The sequence below is a fragment of the Macrobrachium rosenbergii genome, chromosome 44 (assembly GCF_040412425.1).
Source record: "Macrobrachium rosenbergii isolate ZJJX-2024 chromosome 44, ASM4041242v1, whole genome shotgun sequence".
Classification (NCBI taxonomy): domain Eukaryota; kingdom Metazoa; phylum Arthropoda; class Malacostraca; order Decapoda; family Palaemonidae; genus Macrobrachium; species Macrobrachium rosenbergii.
The window spans coordinates 36,435,568-36,460,569 of NC_089784.1; the positions used below are offsets into that span (position 1 = coordinate 36,435,568).

The following is a 25,002-nucleotide window of genomic DNA, read 5'->3' on the forward strand; positions in this document are numbered from 1 at the left end:
TTACGCGGTGAGGTCGATAGTCGAGACGTGTGAGGTGCCTGTTATGTTTTTAGAAGATGTTGGAGTGGCTTTGTTGTGTGTGTAATAGTCTGTAACACCCATTTGCTCTTAAGCAATCCTATCCGTTGATTACATACATAATCCAGGGTGTCTACACGCATAGCAAAGTGTCCGCCTCTCTGACCAGTCGGCTGCAGATTTGAACCTGCGCCACAGACCTCTAAGAAGTCCAAGGCTGCTGCCTTAACCAACTCGGCCATCGGGGCTCAGTTTGTATTTATATGCATATATATATATATATATATATATATATATATATATATATATATATATATATATATATATATATGTGTGTGTGTGTGTGTATGCATGTAGGTAAGTATATATGTGTGCACATATTATATATACATATATATATGTATATATATATATATGTGTGTGTGTGTGTGTGTGTGTGTGATGTTTCAGCATTAAGCACATCCTCGCCTCCTTCCTCCTAAGACCTTCAAAATATACACTGTTTCCGTCAACTTACCATTCTTCATTCTTTCTATGTATCAAACCCTTCACTTCTTATGCTACGTATACTATGCAAATACTAATTCTCCCTAAGGCTTTTGCATATCTCTCTCATTAAACTTCCGTAAGTTACTTCTACAGGGAAGAGTTGTAATAACCACAGTGCCCTCTTAACTTCTCAATTTCTTCACAATTTTTGGTTACTCTTATCACTACAAAGCCTGAGATCCAAGTGCAAGTTTATGAAGTAGGTCTGATGTCTGTAGCAGGATTCAAACCCGCATTCGGTGTATCAGAATGCATTATCTTACATTGGATATCAGGTTTTGTAATGACAAGCTTATCCAAAACGTGTGAAGAATTCGAGAAGTTAAGAGGGCACTGTGGTTATTATTACACACACACACACACACACATATATATATATATATATATATATATATATATATATATATATAATATATATATATATATAGATAGATAGATAGATATAGATATATAGACATATATATATATATTATTATTTTTTTTTTTTTTTTGGAGGTCTATCACAGTCATCTATTCGACTGGGTGGTCTTTATAGTGTGGGGTTCCGGTTGCATCCTGCCTCCTTAGGAGTCCATCACTTTTCTCACTATGTGCGCTGTTTTTAGCACACTTTTCTGCATGAGTCCTGGAGCTACTTCGACATCTAGTTTTCTAGATTCCTTTCAGGGTCTTGGGATTCTGCCTAGTGTTCCTATGATTATGGGTACAATTTCCACTGCCATATTCCATATCTTTCTTATTTCGATTTTCAGGTCTTGATACTTAACAATTTCTCTCTCTTTCTCATCTACACCGGTGTCCCATGGTATTGCGACATCAGTGAGTGATACTTTCTTCTTGATTATGTCAATCAACGTCATGACTGGTCTATTGGAACGTATCACCCTATCTGTTCTGAGACCATAGTCCCAGAGGATCTTTGCTTGATCGTTTTCTATCACTCCCTCAGGCTGGTGTTCGTACCACTTATTACTGCAAGCTAGCTGGTGTTTCTTGCACAGGCTTCAGTGGAGAGCTTTTGCTGCTGAATCATGCCTCTTTTTGTACTGGTTCTGTGCAAGGGCCGGATATTCGCTTGCTATGTGGTTTATGGCCTTGTCTTTCATATTGCACTTCCTGCATATGGGTGAGATGTTATTTCCATCTATTGTTCTTTGGACATATTGTTTCTTAGGGCCTGATCTTATGCCGCTGTTAGCATTCCTTCTGTTTCCTTCTTGAGTTCTCCCCTCTGTAGCCATTGCCATGCTTCATCACTGGCCAGTCTTTTGTCTGTCTCCGTGCATTGGTTTGTTATGCCATTCCTCTGTTCTGTTTTTCATTCTCCTGTCTCTGTATATCTTTTATCAGTCCTACTTCCCATGCACCCCCTAGCCACTCGTCTTCACTGGTTTTCAGATATTGCCCCAGTGCTCTGCTCTTCATGTTGACGCAGTCCTCTATGCTTAGTAGCCCTCTCCCCCTCTTTTCGTGTTATATATAGTCTGTCTGTATTTGCTCTTGGGTGTAGTGCTTTGTGTATTGTCATGTATTTTCTAGTTTTCTGGTCTATGCTGCGGAGTTCAACCTTCGTCCGCTCCACTACTCCTGCACTGTATCTGATTACTGGTACTGCCCATGTGTTTATAGCTTTCGTCATATTTCCGGCGTTGAGTTTTGACTTGATATTTGTATCCTGTCTCATCTATGCGCTTGATGCCATTCCCGTCTGGTAGCTTTATCCCTTCAGTCTTTGTTACTTTGCCTTTTCGTATGTTGACCAAGGCGCATTTTTCTATTCCAAACTCCATCCTGATGCCCCCAGATACAATCCTTACAGTCTGGATTAGGGTATCTATTCCCTTGATGGTCTTACCATACAGCTTGATGTCGTTCATGAACATCAGATGGTTAATTCTGTTGCCTCCTTTCTTGAGTTGGTACCCAGCATCCATCTTCTGCAGTACTTTTCTCATGGGAATCATGGCTACTACGAAGAGTAGTGGGGGCAGTGAGTTGCCTTGAATGATTCCTCTCCTGATGTTAACCTCTGCTAATCTTATTCTAGAGCTTGTAATTACTGTATTCCAGTGTCGCATTGTATTTTTAAGGAAGCTGATGGTGCTTTCCTCTGCCCCATTCTATTAGCCACGTGCGCAGCATCATGTCGAAGGCTTTCTTGCAGTCAATCCATGCCATTCTTAGATTGGTTCCCCTTCTCTTACTATTCTTCATTACTATTTTGTCTATTAGGACCTGGTCTTGTGTGTCCCTACACTTCCTTCTGCAGCCTTTCTGTTGGTGGGGGATGGTGTTTGTATCCTCTAGGTAGTTGTATAGCCCTTTCGCTGATGATACCTGTTAGTAACTTCCACATTATTGGTAGGCAGGTGATAGGCCTGTAGTTACTTGTTATATTTCCCTTGTCCTTATTATTATTATTATTATTATTATTATTATTATTATTATTATTATTATTATTATTATTACTATTATTATTATTATTATTATTTTTATTATTATTATTATTATTTAGTAGATGAGGAATTCAAGTTTCCAAAGAATATGGTGTTCACTGGGAAGAAGTAAGAGGAAGTAAAGGGAAATACAGATAGAAGAGATACTACTTATTAAAAAAGGAAAAAAATGAATAAACAGATAAATAGATAAAAATGTATCAAAATGCAAGAAGAATAGTATTACGGTAGTAATGCATTGCATTTTCGCTTGAACCTCTGAAGTTCCAATTGCACGACCTCCTCTGGGAAGCTATTCCGCAGTCCAACGGTGTAAGGAGCAATGGACCTCTGGAACTGAGAGGTTCGACACGAAGCACAATTACTGCATATTGGTACTGCTGTTCCATGAATCTGGTTGTTCTCGGCAAATAAAGGGGAACAAGGATCAGTTGTGAATGTGAAAGATCCCTGTTAAAATACAACTTATAGTAAAAGTGACAAACAAGAGGCCATCCATTGATGGTCCAAGTCATAACTGCTGCTGTTAGGAAATAGAAACCTACCACCTCGAACAACTCTGTCTAAAAGTGATAAATCTCTGGCAGAAGCAAACATCCACACCGGAGAACGGTATTCTAGTAAATGAAGTGCAGATGACCTAAAACATGTTGCGCTGATTTTCTCACTGTTATAAATATATGAGGCCTTACGAACAATACCTAATTTTCGTGCGGCATTTGCTGAAACTTTCATTAGATGTTTCCCGAAAGTTAGATGTGAGTCAAAAGTTACACCTAGAATAGTTAGAGCTTCAGACTCACTCAGCAAAGTCCCATCCACCTGAAGGGGAGAAAGGGGTGGGAAATCTGTATGGGATCTGCTAATCAATAGTGTTTTCGTTTTACTGGAGTTCAGCCTCATACCCCACCGACGACACCATTCCCTGATCCGGCCCATGTCCCGACTGAGGCTAAGGACAGCTTCATATCTCATACGTGGAGACTTTACTACACCCACAAGTGTTGCATCATCGGCATACTGAACAATCTAGTTTTCCAGGCCAACAACCACATCACTTGCATACACTAAAAATAACAGTGGACTAAGAACACTGCCCTGTGGATCCCCAGGCAAAATAGGCCTTGGTTCACTAAAGATCCCGTCCACAGTAACTTGCTGTTGCCTACCTGTATGGAAATCTTGAAGTAACCCAAAACATATCCAGCCACTCTAAGATTTTGAAATTCATAAATAAGTGCCTTATGGTTTGCTAAATCGAAAGCAGCACTAAAATCTATTTGAATTACTCTGCACTCAAAACCACTATCAAGGTTCCCTTGCAAATGGCCTGTCAAATCTAAAAGAGCATCACAGGTACCTAACTGCTTCCGGTATGCATATTGACTATCGGCTAACAATCCTTTAAATTCCGCATACTTATACAGTGGCTTAAAAATAAGTTTTTCAGCAACTTTGGGGAGCACAGGAGAATAGAGATTGGCCTCTAGTAACTGCAGTACATATATATATATATATATATATATATATATATATATATATATATATATATATATATATATATATATATATATATATATATACACACATATGTATATATATATATATATATATATATATATATATATATATATATATATATATACATGAATTCACGTGGAAACCCCTCACTTTCAGATCATGTTATCATAAAATAAGGAACTGAAACCAACATACTTCGCAATCATCTGGCAGCTGGTAGTGAGGTAAAGGCTATCACACCTTTCCTTGAGAAGATTTTGTATAAATACGTTTGGAGACAAGTCATCAGTAGAATTCTTGGTCGTTCGTATACGAAATGCAAATTAGGAGTGAGGAAAAAGTTCTTCAAGCTTTTCTGGTCAGGAGTTTCAGAAAAAGAAAAGACAGATGAAGATGCGCTCAGCTCTTAGTGAGAGAAAACCTGGTATAAACAATGTTACATTATAAAAAAAAAAAAAAATTTCATCTCCTAACGGTTTAGCAACATTCGGAGTGGTGCGACGAGAGAGAGAGAGAGAGAGAGAGAGAGAAATAATACCTGTAAAGCGGTTTCTATCCTCCTGGCTGGAGAGAGAGAGAGAGAGAGAGAGAGAGAGAGAGAGAGAGAGAGATAATACCAGTAGAACGCTGGAGAGAGAGAGAGAGAGAGAGAGAGAGAGAGAGAGAGAGAGAGAGAGAGAGAGAGAGAGAAAGTAAAACGGTTTCTATTCTCCAGGAGAGAGAGAGAGAGAGAGAGAGAGAGAGAGAGAGAGAGAGAGAGAGATAATAATACCTGTAAAACGGTTTCTATCCTCCAAAAGAGAGAGAGAGAGAGAGAGAGAGAGAGAGAGAGAGAGAGAGAGAGAGAGAGAGAGAGAGAGAGAGAGAGAGAGAGAGAGAGAGAGATAGAGAGAGAGAGAGGGCGGTTTCTACCCTCCAAAAGAGAGAGAGAGAGAGAGAGAGAGAGAGAGAGAGAGAGAGAGAGAGAGAGATAATAACTGTAGGACGATCAAAGAGAGAGAGAGAGAGAGAGAGAGGAATACCTGTAGGACGATCTTCCAGGAGAGAGAGAGAGAGAGAGAGAGAGAGAGAGAGAGAGAGAGAGAGAGAGAGAAATAATACCTGTAGGACGATTCGTACCCTCCAGGAGAGAGAGAGAGAGAGAGAGAGAGAGAGAGAGAGAGAGAGAGAACGCAGTGCCAACATTAACGAAACAATCGTACAAAGACAGTTACAGATGGTACGTACCCACATACAAGGGAAGAAATAACTAAAATGAGACTCCGACCATGAGAGACACACACAGAGGGTTCACATGACCTACATCCAGCAGACCAAAGGTCAATAGCATCTCGTGAAAGCCAAAAGGAGTCGCGAATTCTTTCCTTTGTTATCAGCATTTTCTATAAAAAAAAAGTCTACAGCGTTTAGGTACCTTTTGCGTATTCATAAATATGAGGGTGACACTGACACTACCACAGCTCTGATCAGTCGTGTACTTAAGAATGACAAATAAGTAAAAAATGCGCCGAAGTTCTTTCTGCGCAATCGAGCTTTCTGTACTGCGTATAATGCTGTATGAAACTCCCAGCCGCGGCCCATGAAACTTTCAGCCACGGCCCGGTGGTGGCATGTGTTGTTGGTACCTATAGCAGTGCCAGGCGCACGATCATGGCTAACTTTGTCCTTAAATAAAACAAAAACTCCCGAGGCTAGAGGGCTGCAATTTGGTATGTTTGGTGATAGGAAGGTGGATGATCAACATACCAATTTGTAGCCCATTAGCCCCAGTAGTTTTTAAGATCTGAGGGCGGACAGGAAAAGTGCGGACGGACAGACAAATAGCCATCCCAACAGTTTTCTTTTACAGAGAACTAAAAATGGGTTAAAACAGATTATCAAAATCTAGGAAGAGAAACGTCAGCCCGGCAGGGATGAGGTTTTCACGCCGAGGCTACGGCGCGGGCCAAACTTCAAAACAATGGTATGAGACGACTTCAGTGAAGCCCAAAAGTTGGCCCAGCAGACAAGACAGTAGAATAAATACTCTTAATTACGCAAAGAAAATTTAGGAGAAGGCAAGATGAACGTACTCACTTATGTGCCTACTTGTTCCGAGTAAAAAAAAATCTGATATTCAACCAACTACTGCATTGTTGCCAGAATGAAAGCATATATGTAAAGCAATAAGAGAAGAAACACTGAGGCTTGAGGCTCTAACAACAGAATTATACATATATATGTATTTATACACACATATGCATATATATGCGTGTGTATATATATCATATATATATGTAGATATATATACTGTATGTATATATATATATATATATATATATATATATATATATATATATATATATATATATATATATATATATATAAATTTGAGTATGAGAGAGTTATTGATAATTAATACCCATTTTTCATTTCAGCGCTATTGGTACCTATGTAAATGCTGCTGGAATTGAGGACAACTTTAGCGATGGCAGTCTGGGAGATAACTTGAATGCGGCTGCAGAGGAGAGAGCCTACCCTCCCCCCATGAACGATAGGGAGCCAAAACGTGCGTATATACATACATACATACATACATACATATATTATATATATATATATATATATATATATATATATATATATATATATATATATATATATATATATATATATATATGTAACTGAATCACGAAAATAAGGAACGTGATGAATATATATAAATAAATAAAGATAAAATCACGAAGAAACGGAAACACTGGAGTGCTGCAGGCCTTTCGACACTACGTCCTTTACTTAGCAGACGCAGTGTCGAAAGGCCTCGCAGCACTCCAGTGTTTCCACTTCAGAATTTTATCTTTATATATATATTTTATATATATATATATATATATATATATATATATATATATATATATATATATATATATATATATATCAACATCAGCATTTAAAGAAATGCAAATGCAATGGTGTCACAGCACAGTGTCCTCTGAAAAGAATGAACGGCAATACTTAATAAATACATCGCATGATATAATTTGATTTTGTACTTGAACTTCTTTAGTGTGAAGCGCTGTGGATATGATTGAAAGATCCATCGCTATCGTCAGTGTTTATCAAAATGTTTAGTGTGCTGCAGATGTTTATTCAGTTTACTCACTGTATTTTTACTGGATTCCATCCACGTGCCTATACTATGTGAAATCCTTGAGTCAATGTAAATAAGAGAATTTAGAAAAGATTTATATTCACTCACACACGCACATAAGATATATAAGATATATATATATATATATATATATATATATATATATATATATATATATATATATATATATATGTATATACATATATATGTATATATGTATATGTATATATATACATATGTATGTTATGTGTCTACACACACATATATATACAATATATTGGTCACATTTTACGAGATGCACATGTATTTATAATAACCACAATAGAGATAACTATGGCTATTACACACACTCCTAGACACACATATATACTCGTGTATGTATAAATATATGTGTATATATATATGTACAGTGTCACGTCACAATATAAATATTGAGAGAGAGAGAGAGAGAGAGAGAGAGAGAGAGAGAGAGAGAGAGAGAGAGAGACTTACGTACGAGCACCTTACAAATGGTTTCACCTCAGCGAGGGTGATGATTACTTCGTTTTGAAGGCATACAATTGGACGGAGTAATGAAGACTCGCGTCAGTTGCTGCTCGTTTCTCTTCTCTCTTCCTCCACCCTAGATGTTATCCAAAACAGTCGACTCACGACAACGTCTTTAATTCACACTCTGCTCATGTCAGCAGAGGCATACTAATTCGAAGGGCACGCCCATCGTGCCTCGTCATCTGGTTAGAGAATTTAACAATGATCACTCAGTTTGCAAGGGCGTTTGCCGCTGCTCTGAATGGTCAAAGAGAGAGAGAGAGAGAGAGAGAGAGAGAGAGAGAGAGAGAGAGAGAGAGAGAGAGAGAGAGAGAGAGAGATACTTTCAAAATTCTTTAGTATCCTCTGAAAACAGTAATAGCATATGTTATTTTAACACTTTGACAGAGTACTGAAGGAGAAGCAAAACAACGAAATCAAAAGACTTAGCATGAGCTAACCTGAGTCGATATGGGGCTTGTGCTTACCTGTATCTTTGCAATGGGAGTCTATAGTATGCTTTTACCTTTTGAATGTATCCTAAAACCTCTGTCTTGCAAAATGACTTAAGCAAAGTAGAATTTGAAGAGATACCTTGAATATTCTCACACACACACACACACACACACACACACACACACACACATATATATATATATATATATATATATATATATATATATATATATATATATATATATATATATATATATATATATATATATATATATATATATATATATATATATATATATATATGTAAAGTCCACACTGTCAGAAAAACATTACGCACATTCACAATGTGAACGAGGGTAATGTTTTTATGCTTTTTACCATTAGCTTCTACGAGCATCAACATCCCTTTATAATGAATGAAAGCAAAATCCCTAACCTTCATTTGGAGTCAAAGACAACAAAAGCCCATGCTCTTCTTCCACCTACAGTTTTTTCGAACCTCGGCGGCATCTTCGGAGAGTCGTTTTGTGGCCCCAAAGGAGCGTCTAACTTAACCGGCGTTTGCAAGAACGAGCTGACCTGCCTCAAGGAGAATGGATTCCCGAATTTTCTGAGCAACTGCACGGTTTTGCAAGGTCCTTGCTGTGAATGTAAGTTCCTTGTCCTTTTTATAGATTTGTTTATGATAAAACTTGTCTTTAGACTGACTTTATTAGGATACTGGCCCATTTTCTTGTCACAAAGAACGAGATAATTCTAAATTTCGATGTGTACTCACTGAAAAGTGTAATAGTTAATCCTAAATGATCTAACCTAACCAAAAAAGTTACGTATACCTTAGTTTTACCTGACCACTGAGCTGATTAACAGCTCTCCTAGGGCTGGACCGAAGGATTAGACTTATTTTACGTGGCTAAGAACCACTTGGTTACTTAGCAATGGGACCTACAGCTTATTCCTCTAATTCTTCATTAGACGGCCGGAGACTTGAACTCGGGCCTAGCGAGTGCTAGTCCACAGCTCTATCGACTCGCCTAACGAGGAACTCTAAGGCCCTGTCCACACTAGCGGGCACTGCCCGACGGGCAAACACTGTTCCCATAACCGTTCCACTATACTGACCGACCGAGTATGGAGCCAAAACGATGCGAATGTCTGGTAACACTGCTTCAGAAGCGAGAGAAAATATAAACAGCTGGAAGTGCCCGACGGGCATGCCCGCTAGTGTGGACAGGGCCTAACCTAACCAGCTTTAGCTTGTCATCATATGTAACATCCCTGCCTAATGAACGTGCGAGCCTTAAGTCAAGTTTTGCCTTTTAGTAGATTTATCAGCAGTCCATTCAAAAGGCTGGAGCACATTAAAAAAATTTAACGATGGTTTTCATTGAAGATCAATCCGGCATGTCGTAAATTACATACTCTTAGTGCAGAAAGAACTGCCATCCTTTCGTTTGTCAGATCCCCACTAGGAAAATTAATAAATCCCTACTGGGAGAATTAATACCCATCAGATATTCACGATGTGAAATCCTTTTCATTACTACTTAATGAAAGATTACCGAGAGTAACTTTCCAACATTCGCGACGTTATCACCACTAAGATCCCAAAGCCAGTCTGAGAATTTTCCTCAGTCATCTGTTCACTGCATCCGAGGAAAGTTTCGCAGTTTTCTGTCTTTTTTGCTTTTACTTATTATTATTATTATAATTTGGCAGCAGACCTTCTTTTACACAGGATTTATTGAATATTATTGCTGCATTTGTTTTATAGAAAAAGTCTTCTAAAAAATAAATGCAGCTGAAGCAGCAATAATATTCAGTAAAACTTATTAACCTATTATTATTATTATTATTCAAAAACACAAAAGGGCCATTAACTTACAAAATTTTTTAAATGAACAGAACGCCCATATGCGTAAAAAGAGAAAGCATAGAATAAAGCAGCAAAACGGAATAATAAAAGAATTTATTTCAAAATACATGTACGGGATATAAATCCGTGAAACTTTGTTTGTTCTCTCTTTACCGCCTAAGCCAGTGCCATTTACCTCTCCCATGCCGCCGGGAATGAATCGGCTGTTTTAAAACGCTATTCATCTTTCCTTTAACTTACGTGACTGGCGTTACCGTGTTTAAAGGTTATTAATAAATATTTGTTTTCATGCCGTTCCTCCTTTAGTTATTTGCAATTTTCTTACTTCCGTTTCTTCTTTTTCCCACATGGATACCTGTTTAGCGAAAGCCTGCTTTAGAAATCAGTGAGGGGAGTTCTAGGATTGTTGCCTGTTCATTTGCGTTAACGCTGACTAATAATAATCATAAAGTAACAGTAATAATACCCTGCCACGATTCTTCCTCCAATTCCGGGCTCTTTACGACAGTTCGTCGTACCTGCGGAGGTTCGTCGGGACAGAGACTGACTTTCTGGCAAAGCACTGGGTACCCAAACCCTCTGACGGAGGCCGGAATATGCACGTTCAAGCTCGCACCCGCCAACGGCGTCTGCTACATCAAGTAAGGCTTGAAATCTATAACTTCTTTTAAATTTCTCTTTCATTCTTTTTATGATTATCATCCCACTAACGTGCCTCTTATCAAAAAGTAAGGATATGTATATTTACTAAAACCTGATATCCGTAAGTACGAACACGCACGCATGTATATGTATACATGTAATATACAGTATATGTATGTATATATATATATATATATATATATATATATATATATATATATATATATATATATATTACACACATATATATACACGTATGTATGTATATATATTTGTGTGCATGTGCTTCGCCCACCTTTTATTTCGTAGTGCCGTGAAATTGTGAGACTGATATAAGCTAACTACTTTTCCGTGACTTGATAGGTGAAGTCTTACCGTGTTTCATTGATATCTACTATCATTCTTATAATACTATTGTCCTCATGTCATTACAAACGCCCGCATAAACATACATGCGTTTTTTTCAGGGTCGAGTTCCTGGATCTGATATTGGACTCCCAGATAAAAAATCAATGTATGGCCAATGCTCTTTACATATTGAACATGGCGGATGGCAATGGATCTCCATTTCTGCGGCGCTCTCACTGGTTACGAAAGTGAGTAGTAATATAAATCTTTAACGAAGAGGTTACTGGGCCAGGCAACCCGGTTACGTATCTAGTTCAGGGCCGAATAACACAAGAAAAAGAAAGGAGAAAGAGTAGTATTTGGCTTAGTCCTGAAAAGAAGAGTTAGTCTAGTGAAGAATAAAAGGCTTTCAGGGTAATTTTGAAGCCTTTCTTCATCCATTTTGTTGTATTTATGCGTATAAACATGCAGATGGCCCACAAGTCATCCAACTTAAATAGATAAATCAAAGACACGTAGACCAGAATCGTTGGGTGTTTTTCCAGATGAATGGATACCACAGATCTCAAATCTGACTGCCATATGCAGGGAATTATGTTGATTCCAGTCTCTTGGGAAGAATCCAGTACGGTACCTCAGTAATGAATGATGATTCATTTGCCGAATTCCGTTTATTCCCTAGTTTAGCCATAAAATAATGTGAAAGTACTTTTCTATAGTCATCAAGCGAGTAATATACGTTTTTATGTGAATACATGAGAGCATATGCATCTGTTTGTTTTTGTCACCTGGTAAATCATACAGCAACTATTGATCAGTCGTCTGAAGTAATTATTGGTTTATTAAAGTTACAGCCAAGAGTACATGTTTCCAGGTGTTTTAACCCTTTGTTTCTCACCGCCCCTAAAGTATGATAAAGTAATAAGAGTATGGAATATGGATAAAAAATCATGCAGCTTATCAATACCGCATAGGTTTTTACTAACTGGAGCACAAAGTTACAAACCATTTGCAGTGAACTTCAAATCAGTTAGAATTCGAATTCTTTGCCAGCGACTTACTTTTAGCTATCGATTACTGTTATTTATCTACGTTACTGAATCATAGTTTTGTTTTATGAAAACCAGTCTTTTCCTCAATAATTTAAATAACTCCTCTTCCCAAGTGAACAACTTTGTCTTGAAACCTGGCCGTCATAATTAAATATATAAAAAAAAAAATATGTTCTAGGTTATTTAACGTCTCTTGGTACATTTAAAAGGTTTATACTGTCATACAGAATTATGAATATTCAAGGAACAATGCGTTTCACAGGCTTTGTTTTAATTCATTCAGCCTCTATGATGGATTTACGAAGTTTTTAATCTAACCTTGACATTCTGCTAATGATATTCTTTTTTCTCTCTCCAAGTGTATGTGAAAGTGAAGCAAACACAGACAGGGCTGACGAATCTCTTGTCACTCCCAGAGTATGTGATATTCTTAATAAACACGAAGACCATCAGCACCACCGTCAACCCTTCGAAGTTCCAGTTACGAATGACGCAGATTCCTTGTAACAGAGTGAATGTCTTCGCAGGTAAGTCAGTGGCCAGTCACTTGTCCTTTAAAATCTTTGATCAATTGACTCCACTTTTCTGCAGTTAAATCAGCCGATTTGTAAAGAGAGGAATAAATCAAGTAAAAGAAATAAAAATAAGGCAAATATTTTTTTTATACAGATGCAACCGATGCAACTCGATCAATTAGATAGTAACGACTTTTTTCCGAAATGCTCAGGGCGGAACATAGAAAACGCCCCACTAGAGGCCGAAGAAGCTTCTCTAGTCGGAGGCGCCAGAGAAGGCCGTCGCAAGCACCACCGAGTGAAGACTCCATCAGCCTCCAAAGGTCCATCTTCTCCGTCTAAGAAACCTACACATGAGCTCATGGACTCGGAGCTACTCAAGTGCCTCGGTAATACTTCAAGGATCTACTTGCCGCCTTTCCCAATCAACCTCTCGTTCTTGGGAAAAAATATCTTCGCAGACCTTAGTAAGTTCAAACAAATAGAAGTGTTATTGTTGTTATTTGATTGCATCGCATAGCAGTAATAATTTATTATTATTGTGTTTTAACTGCTATGTATGGTATTATTATACTTATTCATAATTATTTGTCTCCTTCCCTATTCTATCTGATTTTGGTGAACCTCGGGAGGCATCTGCTCGTACCTTGGGGTTTGGTCATTATTTTCCCCATGATGAATGATCAGCTGTGTTCTCCTTATGTATTCTATCTTTTCCTTGATTTGTTCTTGAAGGTCACATGTCAATCTAAAGATCAGCTGCTGATTTTTATTTGATTTTAACGCGCATGTTTTTAATTTCCAAACTATCTACACCATGACCTATTTTTCAAGGACACCGCCTAATTCAAAAACCAAAAATATTAATTCTTCGACATTTCCCTTTTCTCTGGTGTTGTTGAAATTCTGTATAAATGTACTCTAAAGGTGAGTAGACCTAATTACTTTTCCAAAAAATTTATACCTCGATTTATTTTTCTAAATAAGTTAACAAATCATTTTTACAAGAAAATTATCCTATTTACGTCCGATTTTCATGAAACTTTGTATCTATGCCCAGATTATTTTTTTTTTTTTACCTGGGCTTGTATTTTTTACTCTGATCTATCGTCCAAGGTTAGGAACAAATTTGAAAGCCAACACCTCAGCATTTTTATTAAAAGGTGCTTGTGGCGTCCCTTCGGCCCCTTGCCACACCCACTTTTTTTTTTTTTTTATTCTACTTCTCTTTTTTTTTTTAACTTGCTGTCCAATCACTCCAACTCCTGTTTTCGATACCTTAAGCAATGATTCGCTTAAAGTGCCCCGGTGCTGGACTTTATAACGAATTTTCATGAATCAAATAAATTCAAATCGAAAAGAGTGAATTATCCTGTGCAACAATTTGTCTCCGAAATATGTTGTGTTGAAATTCAGTTGGTGGTTGTGATGCAGTACCACTGAAAAACCTTTTAACATAGTTTTAAAATAACTTGATTTCTGATTCACAGTTCAGAAAATCGTCAGCAAGCTGGGCCTGGTGTTACCCAACAGGGTCGCTGGGGGTAACACTGTCACAGACGTCAGAACGCAGTATCCTTGGCTGGTAAGTCATTATTATCATTATTATGGTTTGTTTTTTGAGTCCTTTTGTCTGTTTGTCTATTTTTAAGATCATGTGGCAAACAATGAATGGATTTTTATTATTTAACACAAAACTTCACTATGTTCTAAAAAACAGTTACCTGAATTTTGGTGTGATCCGAGTCCTGCTCAGTTCTGGGATTAAGAGTAGCTTCGTTTATTGCTTTGGTCACTGATTTTCAATGAAGAAAAACAGACTGCCTATTTCTTTCTAAAGCAAACATGAATGATAAAATGTCTGTGAGTAATTATGTATTCAAGAAAAATATGTAAATGACCCAGAGCATTATGAAGACCGTGTTGGAGTAATTTTGCGCTGTCTGATTGCACCTTCAAACTATTATTATTATTATTATAGGCATTAACTCTACTGTATCGTGGAGATGTTTATCTGAAATATATAATATACTAGCAAATGTCTGCCATTAATAAACTTGCAAGCAGACCATGCTCACCCACCATATGTGACTGAGAGCGTACGTTTTAGAGATATATTTTGAGAACGGATGAACAAATTCTGATAAAACTGGATGACACCTACATTAAAGACTCCCTTCAGATATTAACATTCAACGTACATCATTGTATATTTGAAATTTTGTTATTGTGAACACCGTTGTCTGCGTTTTGTTGCTGGGGTTTATTTACTATAAGCAAGCGTAAGCTTAAGAGTATTCGAGACAGAAAACGAGTTTCACTATACTTCTTCTTCCAGTAAATGCAGTAAATGATCGGTAAACTCTATTTTCTTTACCATTTTCTTCTATTCAGGCCGTAAAGGGTGAAATATCTGGCCAAAGGATCTGATAACACTGTCTAAAAACTAATTCTCAGGTCTCAATATCGTTTAACTTCCTCTGTACATATTCACACAAAAATGAACACTAAGGCTATTATTATTATTATTATTATTATTATTATTATTATTATTATTATTATTATTATTACTATTATTATTATTATTATTATTATGAAAGAGTTCCAATTCTTCAGATATAATACTTCGCATGAGCTGTCACTGATTAGGACCCTTTTTTTAATTATACCTGTAAAATTACATTTTTTGATAATAGGCGTTCTGTTTGTTTCAAGAATGATTAAATTTTCACATTTTTCAACATTCAGTAATTTATTCAAGTTCAAAAGGTACAATGTGTCTAATTAAGATTTCAAGGCTTAAACCAAATTTTCATATAAAGTTGGACAAATCTATTCTAAATAAAAAAAATATGGTTAATGTATTTCATACCGTTAGATTAATAAGTATCAATACGTATCACTTAACATAATGAGGATAAAAATACCTTATTGTTTTTTTTTATATCATTAATAGTTTTTACCTTTTGTACTGTTACTGGTATCTACCCTATGCTAAAGCATAAATAAAGGATAACTTGCTGTTTTATTTGTTCGTTCTTCCTTCCATAACATTTTTCACTTTACGATTATTTAACTGTTCTTTATGCCATTATTCCTCTTTTTCTGTATTTTGTATCAGGGCTACATGTTACTTAAGAACGACTTCGATGACCCATTCTTCTGCGGCGCCGTCTTGATAAGCCCCAAGTACGCTCTCACCGCTGCTCATTGCGTCACGCAAAAAGGGTGAGAGAATTCAAATGTCGTACCGCGCTCGATCTGCCTCTCCCTCGCCTTGTCCTCCACATAGACACACAGACACACACACACACACACACACACTATCGAATTTGGGACATTGACAGAAACCAGTCTCTGCATAAAACATATAAGTTCAGAAGAATACATAATATAGTTACATTTATGGCTAGTGCCCAAAGTTAGCGTTACTGAGCTAAGATTTAGAATATCACCTACATGAATGCTAGGAAGGTTCTGGGGGTTAACTCTTGGAAGCGGAATATTCACGTCTTGAGCAACTCACATAATAGACTTTCTTTCTTTTTTTTTTTTTGTTACTTTTGCCACCTCTGTACACTTTCAACCATGCTGGACATACACACACGAGCGCACGCGAACATGCACACATAGTCACATGAACACACACATATCAGGTTAGGTCAGTTGGAGACTCGGCAATCCTCACTCGCAGTTATTCTTCTTTCTCTGTGATGAAGTAGCTCCTTCATGTCCATCCAAGATGTCCAGACCCTTCCACCTTTATGCTTTTTTTGGCGCAACCTTTTACTTTATTTTCATTTGGTGCTTAAGTATATGGGACGCCTGTAACTGTTTGGCAACACTTATACAATTTCCAGCACTTCTTATCTTAAAGGCATAAGTTTCGAAGGGATAAACAGAAACGACTACTTTGCTGCTTCATTTCATGCGTAAAACACAGTTCTTTCAGCCATTAACCCATGGCTATCTTCAGGACTTCTACTTGATCTAAAATGGAACTACATTCCAATATATAGGTGAGCCAGGGGCGTCATTTAGGGGGGGCTGGGTGGGCAACTGCCCCCAAGACTCAAGTTGCCCCCCCCCGCCCTCAACTTGGCCCCCTCATACCCACAAGCCCCAAGAAGTAACACAGCGGGTTTTCCATTATTTCTACCGAAATTCAAAGGTGTCACCACATTAAGTTATATCTATCTATCTATCTATCTATCTACCTATCTATCTATCTATCTATCTATATTTCTCTACCACACACAATGTTTGTTTGTCCGCCTATTTTGTTGTTTGTTGAAATACCTTGCTCAAGTGGCTTCAAAAAGCTCATAAAATAGCGCAAAATAAAAAAAAACCCAACTGGTTAGGCTCGCTTCGTTCGCGAAACCATCTTTGCCCCCCCCCCCCCCGACAAAAATCTGAAATGACGCCCCTGAGGTGAGCATCGCTAAAAAAAAATAAATATTAAAAATAAGATTCCAAAAGGAAAATTAACCTAAATTTCACAGTTCAAAGAAAGCGAAGATCAACAAATGACCTCAGATCCAGATTCTTCTCTGTGAATCCTTTGGCTCTAGAGAGTTAAGGATGCTACGTGTGCATAAGCTTTGAATATATATACATACATACATATATATATATATATATATATATATATATATATATATATATATATATATATATATATATATATATATATATATATATATATATATAAACAATTCATCTCAGCAGCTTCAACCCTTTTTCTTTTTCTTTCAATCGCAATTAGAATTCACACTTCACCTCTTTGACCCATAGATTCTGTACATATCGTAATACTTTTCTTGTTATCATGTGACTCGTATCTTTTCTCATCCTACCATCACCATCAAATAACTAAACACCTCCATTATTACTACATCTGTATCAACGTTCATTACTCAATCCTCGTGGTCTCCATTTACACATCTGAACTTACTCTTGCTCTCATTTACTTTCAAGTTTCTCTTGTAAGTTCCTGCAGTTTCATCTGCTAGCATCAACCGCTCCACACTCCATTCGCAACTCATTAATTATCATATCTCACAACTTTACACCGACATCTGAAGCCCTTTGTCTGACTTCTAGCAACGTTCCAACCATAAAGAATTTAAGTAGCCATGGAGTGAGACATGAAAATAATTTTCTCGGACCCACTTTTACAAAAAACCAGTTACTGTTCTTGTCGGTTCTTGCATGCTACATACAGATTTTTCCTTCATATTCAAACTTCTCACATAACTGTTTCATTACTAACACTTTTTCATCGTCTAAACCTACAATGTTCTTCCACTATCAGTCCTTCAGCTACTTATCTTACATCCTTAATCAAAATCCAGCCAGACAACTTCCATGGATTACAGAAAAGTGCCATGCTTCTATCATTGCTACATTTGCTTCAGTCACCTTATCTTTTATACGCTGGAACAGTCATTATTCCTCTCACTCATTTCCTCGGAACCTTTCTCTCATCCAGACATACACTGCAAACCGTTGCCACTCACGTATGCGAAGTGTTACCGTCTTAATACAGCCTCTCACTTGAAATGAATTTCTAGTGTCTTTCAATTCTTCAGCCTCCTAATGTCCGAAATAGTCACTAACATATTAATTCCTTTCTACAACTATGTTATTCAAGCGGCATCTCTTCCGTCTTCTAAATTCAACCATTCTTCAAAATATTCGCTCAACCACCCCAGAATTGCATTCACTTTAAACATCTCTCTATTTACAGCATTGCTTTGAGATCCATTTATTCACTTGATCTTTTTCTCTGAGTTTACTTCCTTCTAGAACAACATATTCTTTCTCAAATTGTAGCTCACCCTCATCATTCCTTTGCATTATCTTTTTAATAGTAGGAATGTTAAAGAAGTTATAATTTTATTGCTATGAAACCATCTCATCTTTTAACTCATAAAACAATCTCATAATTAATAAAAATAGGATACACCATAATATGGGGTATCATATCTTTTGCAGGTAGAATTGATGGATATCATTTCTCTCTCTCTCTTCCCCACTTTTTCTTCCACAGGTTCAGCCGAAAGAAATATGAAATGAAAGTAAGATTCGGCCGCACTGATATCAGCACCAACCAGAAAGTTGACTTGAACGACCTTTGGAAGGACCCGCAGTCAGTAACGCCGAAAAGGACCGTGGTCCATGCCATGTATGACTCTGTGACTCTCGAAAATGACATCGCTGTTATGGAACTGGCCACCCCTGTTAATCTCACCCCTGTGAAACTTCCATCTGCAAATGGTAAGTCACAGTGTGACGTAGGTCTTGCTACATAGTCTTCATTCCAGTTTATTGCCAATTTGCTTACGTTGAATTGGGAGAAAAGTAGTGCCTTTACAAGTGTTACTTTGACAGCACAGAGATGTGGCGAACTCACCGCCTACCATTAGAAGGTTAAAATTAGCCAAAGTGGCGAAGTGACTGAATGGTACAGCGCTCAACTCACGTTTGCCGGGTCTGTATCGTCCATACACTACAACTTGAACACCTTTCTGTAGTGAATGGTGACTTGCTGAAGAACAGGAATGTCGTACGTCTCTAGCACTAACCTCATAAATTAAAAAGGAGGCGTATATTATATATATATATATATATATATATATATATATATATATATATATATATATATATATATATATATATATATACGTGTGTGTGTGTGTGCGTGCGTGTACTGAAATTAAACATACTTTTTAAGCATTATTTCAGAGTGATCAGGACTGTAGCTGTCACAGAAATAAGACTTACTTGTCATAGTTCCATTAATGTATATATGTACACACACACACACACATAAACACACACAACACACACACACACACACACACACACACATATATATATATATATATATATATATATATATATATATATATATATATATATTATATAATCTTTTTGTCCTTTTAAGGCAACTATGACGGGAAGGTTGGCAAGGTCCTCGGATGGGGCTACACAGGAGTGGACTCCGGGTTTCCACGAAATCCTCAGGTTCTCGACGTCACAGTCCTCAAAAATGATGCTTGCGATGCGGTCTGGAAAGGTCAGTCCTCCGCTTACACGTACACCCTGCCCAGGTACATCCAGGACACCATGGTTTGTTCCAGTGCCACAAAACCTCCAGATGCTGGAATATGCACGGTAAGATCTGTTCTCTTATCTCTCTATAAATTTGCCTTTCTAGGATTTAAAGGTTTATAAAATGGCTGACTTTGTGGGAGTTTTCTGAACAGGGAATTCATCTTTGACTCATCCACTGATGCAAAAGATTATAGTGGGTGGTGTTTCGCATTTATGTGCAACCACCCTCTAACCAAGGGACAAACTTATTTGTGATACACACACACACACACACACACACACATATATATATATATATATATATATATATATATATATATATATATATATATATATATATATATATATATATATATATATGACTATGAAATGGGTAAAGGTTGAAGATAAAGAAGAAGAAGATATGACTATGAAATATTTTCTGTTAAAACAGATATCCATCTAATAGAAGAAGCCCATAAAAATGCCAAAAGGTAGACAGTTATTGCTATATTTTAGAGACTAAACTGTCTCCCTCTACTGGCAAGTATATGAGTGAAGCAAGGAATACAGACAGGCGGTATTTATACCAAACAATCCAGAGGTCACCCGTTACGTCACTTCTTAATCGCTGGCTGGAGGAAGATTTTATCTATAATATCTGAGTCCCATGATCCTTTTGATAGATTCATCGTATTTCTTTGTTTACAGTAATCAGGGCTGATTCCACCATCTGGCTTTTGAACCTACAACTGCTGCTATAACTTATACGAGACGCATTCCAGTTTACCCTGTGGTTATGGTTATTTATATGGTTAAAAATAGCTGAGCTCTGTTAGCCATACCGTACTGGGAGAGTGATTTACCAGTAAAACCAATATATGGTTTGTCACAGTTGAGGAAAGGTATTTCGTATACCCCTGTGTCTTTACAGACTGGCTTGTGTTGGACATTAATCAGGGATTTGGCTAGGGTATTTGAGTAGGTAAAAGCAAAAGGGTTAGAATTTCCAAGAGCCTGTGTCAACATCTTAATCCTATCCAGTTGTGGGATTTTAATTTTATTGTTGGGCGTCTCCCTAGTCTTGTTTTGCGGGGGACGATAGAATATTGTGTTAGCTTTATGAATTACTTTCTCAATTATATGGTCAGGGTATTTCAAAGGTGACAGCTGCCTATGGATTAGTTCAAATTCCTTTTCTAGGAAATCCGGGGAGCAAATCCATAAGGCTCTTAAGAATAAATTGCTGGCTACGCCGATCTTGATAGACCTGTCATGATAACTAAAATAGTGTATGCTATGTAAGTAAGTGAAAAGATTTACCATACACAGAAAACCAACCATTTTCTCTGAGTTACTCAAATAAGTAATTCTCAATACAATGCAAAATAATTATGTGGTCACTCTCCTATCGAAATATAACCCTAACACCACCAGTATAAACCATAAACCAGAGTGATATTTTGTTTTGTTCCCAGGTCTGGTCACCAAAATCTTATTGTCACAAAGTGTTCCAAGTATCTGGTTATTACACAACTAATCACAGAATTAAAAAATTTACCTCACTTCAGCCAGATACCTGAACTCTCATAACAATAAAAATTACAACTGAGTACTCTAAAGGTAACAGTGATTCTTTAAAAAAAAGCTTATTAATCATGTGAAAAATCAAACTAAGTTTATCAAAACAAGTGTGAGGTATCAACAATTAAACAAGAAACATACTAAAGCAAAATGGCATCAATCCATCAAACAACTTTAACTGTTTCCCTGGTCTTAATTCACTCCAGCAAAACTAAAGGAACATAACATGTTTATCACTTTGCCTTATGCACACAATTAATCCTATTCACTGGTGGCCAACAAATGAAACATTTTAAAAACATTAAATACAAAAATTTATTTTGAAACTCAAAATTTATAATTAGAATTCACAATCTGAAAAATTTACTATTACTTGCAAACAACACAAAATTTAACTAATTCTTGAGTAAAATTATTAAACAAAATTAAATAACAAAAACTTTATTTTATCAAGAAATTAAATTAATCAAGCACAATTTAAACTATTAAAATGAATTAATCAAGATTTGAAAATAATTTCCCTAAGAAAATCTTAGTAAATGAAAATTAAATCAAAGTATGCAATGTTAAATTATTAAGAAATAAACTTTTTTTGTTGCCGAGCAAATAAATGTTAAATCACCATTCATTTTTACAATTTCTCTCTGGTGGTCGTGTTTCCTGGAATACCTTCTTCAGAAGAGGTTTAAGTAAGATTAACCAATCGATGTCATCCGATTTCCAAAAACATTTTTGTCCTCAGAGCTGATGAGCTAATATTGTTGGTTTGATTGATGATAGCAGATTCCAGCATCTGTCTTTTGTATGGACAAAATCTACTTTTGAAAACCAGCTCCGCCCTCTCCAATTTATGGAATGGCCTTTGTCTCTGATATGTTGGAAAATCCCAAACTCTCTAAATCACTAACTTTTTGAGATCTGACACACCGATATTTCACTGATCTTTATAACTAGCTCTATTAATGTTTGCGTAGAGGATCTATGTGTGTATCTCCCCCACGTAAATCTCATTACAATTGCTGCACAGAATCTTGTAAACTCAGCTTCTTCCCTTTTTATTTAAGTATATATATTAATGAGCCCATAAAATACTATTTGAGCTCCCAATGGATTTGGGATAACTGGTAAAATATGGACAGAAAATGTTACAAGGGTAAAACAAAATGATTGTTAGACCTGAGTTGTTCGGTGGCTTTTGGATGTTTTCATCTATCAAACCCCTTAATATGATCTGGCTTTGAGATAACAACAGCTATTGTATCTGGCTTAGATTTGATTGATGAAGATAGCTGGACAGACTTTAATTTATGGAATTTTTTAATAAACTAAATTTGCTAGTTCCTTTTGACCATAAAATTCAAAAACAGAATGGGAAAAGGACGGAAAACTTAATGCCGAGCTCCTAGATCATAAGAGAACAGAACAGGTAATATGCTTTCACAAACCCCTTATATGATCTGGAAACCCACTGGCTTAGCTGTTTCCTAATGAATTTTTTAATAGACTAAATTCATTCATTTCTTAAGCTACCATGATGTCTCTGTAAAGATCATGGTAGGGGTGCAAACCCACTTTATTCATTTTCTTAAGCAGGGGCTTAGAATATGGCCAAATGGTACCTAGATAAAGAATTCAACACAATCCACCAACACCTAACGCAACTGCTCTATCCACCACACATTATTGAGAGGGCTTATTAACAAAGTGAATAAAATATACTACAGAGTTCCCACTCACAACAGACAAATAGATTTCAACAACAAAATAAAGCTTCCGTACAACGAAAAATCCAAAAAGCCACCAAACAACTCGGGTCTAACAATCCTTTTATTTTCCATTATCCCAAATCCATTGGGAGCTCACTCATTAACCTATACTTAAATAAAAAAGGGGAAGAAGCCAGAGTTTACAAGATTCCGTGCAGCAATTGTAATGAGATTTACGTCGGGGAGATGGGTAGATCCCTCTTGCAAACATTAATAGAGCACAAAAATCAGTACCGTGTGCTTCGGAGAGTTCGGGGATTTTCCTACATATCAGAGACAAATTCCATTCCATAAATTGGAGAGGGGAGGAGCTGGTTTTCAAAAGTAGCTGTCCATACAAAAGAAAGATGCTGGAATCTGCTATCACCAGTCAAACCAACAATATGAATATCAGGAGGACATTGGAAATCAGATGACATCGACGGGTTAATCCTCAAACCTCTTCTGAAGAAGGTATTCCAGGAAACACGACCACCAGACGCATCGCCAAACAGGAGTTAATGAGGCCAAAAACCACTAGGGAATTGTTTATTTTCCCTCCTTCTTGGGAAACGGTCACCTGCATTTCATCTGTCCATATTTTACCAGTGAACAGGGGCACAGAAGGAAGTGCTCGAAGTATAAGGTTGCAACGTTCAAATAGTATTTTATGGGCTTTTTTATCTTCACATTATACTGTGGTATGACAGTAAAAGACATTCATATATATATATATATATATATATATATATATATATATATATATATATATATATACACAGTATGTATATGTCTATATATTCATGTGTGTGCGTGCGTGTAATGTGCTTGCGTGCATGAATTTCATTTCATGCAAGCATATATCTTTTTGTATCTTATGAATATGAGGTTAATCCCATACTCTGGGACGTTTTTATTTACATTTAAATACAAATATCCTTCTCTTTCTGTATTAACCATTTACCAAGGAAATATAAATCCCATATTATTCAAATATCAATTTTTTTATGTTTTTTTCCTACAACTGCATGAAGTCCATCTGCCAATTTTTCTGTGGGATAAGAATCCATTATTATTTCATAAAATGATTTCTAATCCACTAAAAATTAATCGTTTTTATTCGATATCGATATCCCTGACCCAAGCTATTAAGAGATATATTCGTCCTCTTAATTCCTACCCTTTCAAGGGAATCCATTGCCATGACGTCACTAACATTTAGCTATTGACAAGTGAACTATTGAGAGGCTTTGTCTGTCCATCCGCACTTTTTCTGTCCGCCCTCAGATCTTAAATAAACTACTGAGGCTAGAGGGCTGCGAATTGGTATGTTGATCATCACCCTCCAATCGTCGAACATACCAATTGCAGCCCTCTAGCCTCAGTACTTTTTATTTTATTTTTATTTAAGGTTAGCCCACAATCGTACTTCTGGTACCGCTACAGGTACCAACAACAAAACCGTGGCTGAGTTTTATGGG

The 25,002-nt window shown here is 36.8% G+C and overlaps 1 protein-coding gene across 1 annotated transcript in view; it reads left to right on the forward strand.

Moving 5' to 3' along the window:
• Window positions 1-11,046: 11,046 nt before the first annotated feature.
• LOC136829527 (tryptase beta-2-like) overlaps window positions 11,047-25,002 on the forward strand; it is a 14,582-nt gene continuing 626 nt past the window's right edge. Inside the window, exons 1-8 of the mRNA XM_067088355.1 lie at window positions 11,047-11,175; window positions 11,644-11,772; window positions 12,936-13,103; window positions 13,304-13,558; window positions 14,582-14,676; window positions 16,213-16,319; window positions 19,147-19,373; window positions 20,044-20,273. Of these exons, the coding sequence (XP_066944456.1) occupies window positions 11,727-11,772; window positions 12,936-13,103; window positions 13,304-13,558; window positions 14,582-14,676; window positions 16,213-16,319; window positions 19,147-19,373; window positions 20,044-20,273 (1,128 nt within the window). The 5' untranslated portion in view covers window positions 11,047-11,175; window positions 11,644-11,726. The remainder of the gene's footprint in view (window positions 11,176-11,643; window positions 11,773-12,935; window positions 13,104-13,303; window positions 13,559-14,581; window positions 14,677-16,212; window positions 16,320-19,146; window positions 19,374-20,043; window positions 20,274-25,002) is intronic.